This window comes from Echinococcus granulosus (genome assembly GCF_000524195.1).
Source record: "Echinococcus granulosus chromosome Unknown EG_S00017, whole genome shotgun sequence".
Taxonomy (NCBI): domain Eukaryota; kingdom Metazoa; phylum Platyhelminthes; class Cestoda; order Cyclophyllidea; family Taeniidae; genus Echinococcus; species Echinococcus granulosus.
Genome location: NW_020170397.1, coordinates 915,023 through 921,018, shown reverse-complemented (window position 1 = coordinate 921,018; position 5,996 = coordinate 915,023). Strand labels below are relative to the sequence as shown.

General features: G+C 41.3%; 1 protein-coding gene across 1 annotated transcript; it reads right to left on the bottom strand. All coding sequences in view use genetic code 11, as the record gives it.

The window, feature by feature from the left end:
• Positions 1–1,129: 1,129 nt before the first annotated feature.
• EGR_03373 (Derlin-1) lies at positions 1,130–5,393 on the bottom strand (the record flags this gene model as incomplete). The annotated part of the gene is made up of 9 exons (XM_024492622.1): positions 1,130–1,340; positions 2,390–2,453; positions 3,063–3,169; positions 3,828–3,938; positions 4,352–4,500; positions 4,645–4,671; positions 4,995–5,059; positions 5,091–5,202; positions 5,235–5,393. The coding sequence occupies 9 exons, from the start codon at positions 5,391–5,393 to the stop codon at positions 1,130–1,132; spliced, it is 1,005 nt and encodes a 334-aa protein (XP_024353023.1).
• Positions 5,394–5,996: the final 603 nt, after the last annotated feature.

Below are 5,996 nucleotides of genomic sequence, written 5' to 3'. Positions count from 1 at the left end.
TTATTCTTGACACGTGGATTTCGATTCCTTTTGGCCAATAGCAGTTCATAGTTCGTCTTTACTACCAAGGATAGCCATCACTGCGGTTGCCATTATTGCCTGACGATCTCGGCTACCACCAATCCTGCAAATGCTTTGCAAGAAGCTGCAAGAGAAGTGTCCGCAGCTGCGGGATCGGACTTACATTCTCAAAGGAGACGGACTTGAGTCAAGTCTATAGGTTTCAACCGACAAGCATATTATACTAGAGTTCAACATATCTGGGAAGTGGGGCAAACCATGCTTCATGCCGCCTTCTGTTAGGCGGTTGTGTGGGTTTAACACCCTTTTACAAGCTACCAAAAGTAAAGGCAACGGTCACTTGGCAGTCAAGCACACTGGGTCACGCACCCACCAAGGGCCAAAACACTGGCTTAACGATCCGGTTCCGGACTCAAATGGCGCACCGTTTGCCAGTAGAAGCGAAATGCGACTGATGGATGACATGTTTTTTTGGTCTGTGTTCATTAAACAAAGTTTGGTGTTTTTGACGACTTATAGTAGCTCAGTAATATTTGTTAGAAGCTTTAATCCCGTGCTAAATTTGATTTTCGGCTTCTGCCAAATTGTTGGCTATTGCCGACAGTATTGCTGAAATTAGAAGGTCGCAATACTTTTCGCTCCTGGTGATGCAATGGTTTAGGGGAGAAATCGTTTCAAATGCAAGCATATTTGAACGACATTGTAGATAGTTATGCTAATGAACTCAGACACAAACCAAAAATGGCGTAAATGGGCTTTTGTGAGACGCTAGGCATTAAAAATATTTATTCAACTGCTCAGTGTCTAACAAACGCAGCGAAACTAAAGATTTTCTAGTGTCCCAATGAAAGATACCTCGCTTTTTTAATTTCGAGTGCCCAACGACAAGGACTCTGAAGTGGTTTCATTAGTATAATTCATATTTATTAATCAAACTGCTGAAGGTACCTCGAAATGTTGTGGTTTCAAGCAATCTAGTGGTAATAGCAACTGTCGTCTGGACAAGTACTGCTATTTGAAGCAGGCTTACGCTTCACAGTTGCTGCTATTGCTTGGTTATTAATAGCAAAACGGGAATGATAGTGCGCCTTACGTATGCATCGGTGCATCACCAAACACTTCGCCAGTCGTTCCGCACTCGTCCAGTGGACATTGTTGTCAGCTGAAATGAGGAGGAATTTAGCACAGTGGCCGCTTCCTCTCGCGATTGATGTTGCAATTCCATTCGCAATAATTTCATGCGCTGCTGATGAAGGCCCGGCCTTTTTACCTTCAAGGCCTGGCGCTCAGCAGTCGGTTTGGCGCTTCGGAGTCCACACCTACATACGAATCTTTGCCATGCACATCTACACACAAATACATCCAGGAAATGGCCATTCACTAATCAAGGGCAACTTGGGTGGATATCATCTAAACTTAGTCGGATGCCTTTTTTGTAATTTAGCACTACCGACCACTTTGAGAGATGGAGGCCTATTGGAAGTGGTCTGCCCAGTTTGGCATCATAAAAGGAGTAGTTTGGAGGGATAATTAGAGGAGTACCTTCTAGGCGCTTACACCCATTCGCGCGAAGGCAAAACCGTCATCATGGTAATCAGCATCATTATCTAACGGGAGCGAGATTAATAGCTTCAAAGGTTTTTCAAAAGCTTACTAGACTTTTGAATCAAAGTGTAACTAGAAGCGCTAATGCCATCAAGGCAGATGTGGTAAAATCAGTGTTAAAATTGCTTCCCGAGCAAATCTATCCAATTCGTAAAGAGTCAGACGCGACCTCGGGCAAAACGATAAATCTCCTTGTGATGAAAATTCTTGATTCAAAGGTAAACACGCAGTTTTGGGTGCAAAAAAGGCGTTGTACACGACCCCATGCAGGAAAGTTTAAAAACTTGCATACCACCTAGAGTTAGTGAAAGACAACAAATTTCGACCTTCATCAAGATTATCAAGTGTCCGTGCAAAAAGCATAGGTGAAGTTGGCTGCTAATTTCGCATTTCCTTGAGAAGACCCCCATCTTATCAAAGGGTTCTGGCAATAAGCCAGTGAGTGAGTAAAGGGAGGGAGATGGGCGATGACATTTGCTTTTGCTAAAAGACAATGGAATGAATGCCAGTTAATCATCCCGAACATGGTTGAGTGCGAGTGAGACGGATGATTTGATTCGAATCGACCGAACCTTATAACCTTTACAGCATGCTGCAAAGCAAGAAAATCCTCCCAGGGCCTCCACACTTTAAAACATCTTGAGTGAACTATTGCAAATACGCAGAGTAAGAAGCTCTCCCAGGCGTAGCAACACTTAGAAACGCAAATGAATTTAATTCCGCGCAGGATCTGCCTTACCCAAAGGCCTAACAACGGTTCCACCCGAGAATCAGCCGGGATTTGGAGAGTATTTTCTCAAGCAGGGCATCTCTTTCCCACTCACGAACTAAAGAAACAACAGGCAGCCAAGTTGGGAAGATCTCATTACCGACCATCTTATTTAAATGACAGTGAGGAAAGAACCTTGATTTGGGAAAGCAAGGACAGAAAAAGCCTCTAACGTATGCAGACTCTTCCCCCTTCAGTCCACCTTGAACCTGTGCTTATCTGTACAGCCAAAGACAAAATAATTTACAAAATATTGGAAAGATAAAAGCCACACTTCGTGTTACGGTCTACTGAGGCTATCGTAAACATCCACCCACGCTTATTGTCCAAATTACTATGGGTGCAACATAAACTATGAAACAAAATGAACTGCTATTCGTAGCAATATGGAGTTCAGAACAGAAGATTGTTTTCACACAATTCACATCAAATGCCGAAGCACCAAAAATAGCAGATAGCAATTCCGAAAGTGGATGCAACTCCTGGATATGAACTCGTTGAGGCAACATAGAAGAAACCTTATCTACAGAGAGAAGGAACTACAAATTTGCGAGAAGCGCCAAAAAAGTGAAGGCGATCGAGCAAATTGAGGTCCCCATCAAAACGCATGTGCTTTGAGTAGGGAGAGAGGAAGAAAAGGGACAAAGTCATTCGTTGAGGGTGCGACCGCGTCCAGGAAAGCCGCGACTGGAGGTATCATCGCTTCTCCGCATGCGAGGTGGGGGAACACCGAAACCGGAGGCGAAGTTCCGCTCCACCGGATACAAACGATATCTGAGAGGCAGCGATGGGAAGAGAATAGTGACAATTTGTTAGGCGGTAACAAACATCTGTTGCGACTATGGCCATAACTCAAACACCAATTACTTAGAGTAGACATGCATAGCACCATTCACTGAAGCTGATATTCGCATAAAATGGCACTGGATATTCCAGTCTTCCATTAGTATAGGCTATGTGAAACCGAAATATACCCCTCCAGTTAGGATTGCAAGAATACACAACTCAAATTTGACTAGCCAACTAAGTGAGATTTGAGATGAAAAGATATGCTATCTTACTGCATGAAATGATAGAATAATCTGATTTAATAGTTGATGTTATCGTGCATTAATTTGCAGATAAGACGGCAGGATGAATGAATACGAAGCTAGGCCAATTCGCATAAAGGAGGTTGGAAACGGGGACGATTAAAGACATTCACATGTGACAATTTGAGCATTTATCAAAGAAGTTTATATGCATACTTTGTAAATCGGCGAAATTCATTAGTACGATAGACAATCTCTACGTGTTAAATGCAGTACATCGGTGCAAACGAAAAGAAATCCAAATGAAAACGGATTGCCCTACAACTAAAGATTTACTACTACAACCATTTCAGTAAAAAATGAGAGCTACCACAGCGAAGATTATGGACTACGAGGCTTACAGAAAATCGGGAGTCCTCAAGAGCTGGGGCCCACCGTACTCGAGAGGATATTGATGTGAGAAGAAGTAGTAGACGTGACCGACGAATATTCCCATCAGTTCCATGGTAGCACTATGAAGGGAAGAGGATGTGAAACATCTTGTAAAAGTTAACGGTGAATAATCTGACCGCAATTATGACTACATGAATGGCAAAATGCGACCTGTTATTGATAAAATGCATACCAGTGAATGCACAATAAAACAAAGTTTAGGCTAGCACCATTTGGTTTTCAAACACAATGTGGTTATGCATTTAAAATCGTATCTGAGTATCCGATCTACTTGTGCCTACGGTATTTATCGCTGAGAAATGTATTTGAGGGAAAACAATTCTTACTTAAATGTCCCTCAACAGAGTGATCGAAATATTTTACGCAATATAGATCTGGATGCAATATATACAATTTTAAGGAATTTCTCCAAAACCCTAAAACTCGCAAGTGGAGAGCAATCGTAAGCAACGGAACAAAGGTAAAAAACTACCTTCCGCGGATAATGAGATTAAAAACAACAAGAACCCAGGGGAAATATACGGCCTTGAAGCTAGTTCCAAACCAAAATTGAACGATGAGATCCCTGTTCAATTGGCTCCAAACGTAGATGACACTAAGAACCATGGGTTCGAAGAGAAGCTAGATGAAACACGATACGAAAATGGCAAATGTTGAGTTTGAAAACTGTCGTATTTATGAACTGGTGTGAAAAGACTTCTGGTAGTAAGCATGAGAACCTTGTAAAAATAATTGAAATGGATAAAAAGCAGACAGACAACTCACGTAAATATTGAGAAGGAAACCGACCAGCTAAGCAGATAGTCAAGGAAAATTGCCGGATGAATGGCGTAATAATTTCTGGATTTGATGGTAAAATTAGCACTCTAACCTGAAATAACAAAAATATGTGTAGCCACATCCACCTGCCTAAACTTCAAACATCAGGCCACCGGCAATTAAAGCAGCCAGTATGATTAATAGGAAACAGTGTTCACTATATCTATTCAAAACTTATAAAAATGTAGCAGAAGACAGTTCCATTAAACTGCAACAAAAAGTTCAATAAAACATTTACTTCACATACATTGACGCAGCAATCAACTACCATAGTATTAATACGATAAAAAGGATACTGTCAGCGTTATCCAGTTAACAAGCAACATAAACACATAATCCGCAGGTCTTCCACTGAATGTGCCTAAGACAAATACACCACAGAGCCGTCTTACTTGTTTCCAAACGCATAGAATATGAGTAGAGAAAATACAAATTAATGAGAAAGTGGAAACCCGTTTGAGGCGTTATGGGATAAAAGAAGAGTGCGGTTATGGGGCGCCAAAGCTAAAACCCGTAAAATGCAACCAGAATCAAACCTGGAGGTCATAAAAGAACTTGCTCCAAATTAAAATGAGAGAATAGGCACTGATTAATCCAAATCTCCCAATCAAAGAAAAGATGATTGTAGCCGTTAGCCAGTATCTGGTAATGCGAGGTATACTGTAGTAGGCATCAGCGAGATCATTGCCAGCCATGTTTACAATTCACAACCAAACTTATGGGAGTAATGAACCAAACTTTAGCCAACGGATCCAGAACGTTACACCCAACCGAATGATTTGTCTAACAACAAATGGCCAGCTTGAACTATGCGCTGAAAATAAAACGCAAGGGTGGTAAATTAAAATGGATTGTTTCGATGACTTCAGTTGAAAAAAGCATGTTTTTGGATGCTACAGCGTTATTTTTAAATCCAACTTAAGGTTTGGATGCGGATAATTACGATCTGCTGCCAAAGTAAAGCAATGACAAATTCAAAAATACCTCACCGAAATAAAATGCAACGCGTCAATCATGCGTTAAATTCCTGCAGTGTTCAAACTATGCTGCAGTTACGCAAGCTCTCCGACTTTCAAAACTGTTAGGAAAAGTTGACTCTCTTTCAGGTGGAAATGAATGTGGCACCACTAGTGTTCCCTGGAGTTGTAATGAGCCGCACCAGTAGTAAAATGGATTTATTATTAACATGAGGAATGGTTGGAAGGCTGCAGGTATGGCCACAGATTTATAACGTTTAGCGGCATTACACCTGTGGAAACTAAAGAAATCGCTCTAATATATTGAACTCAAATAATATG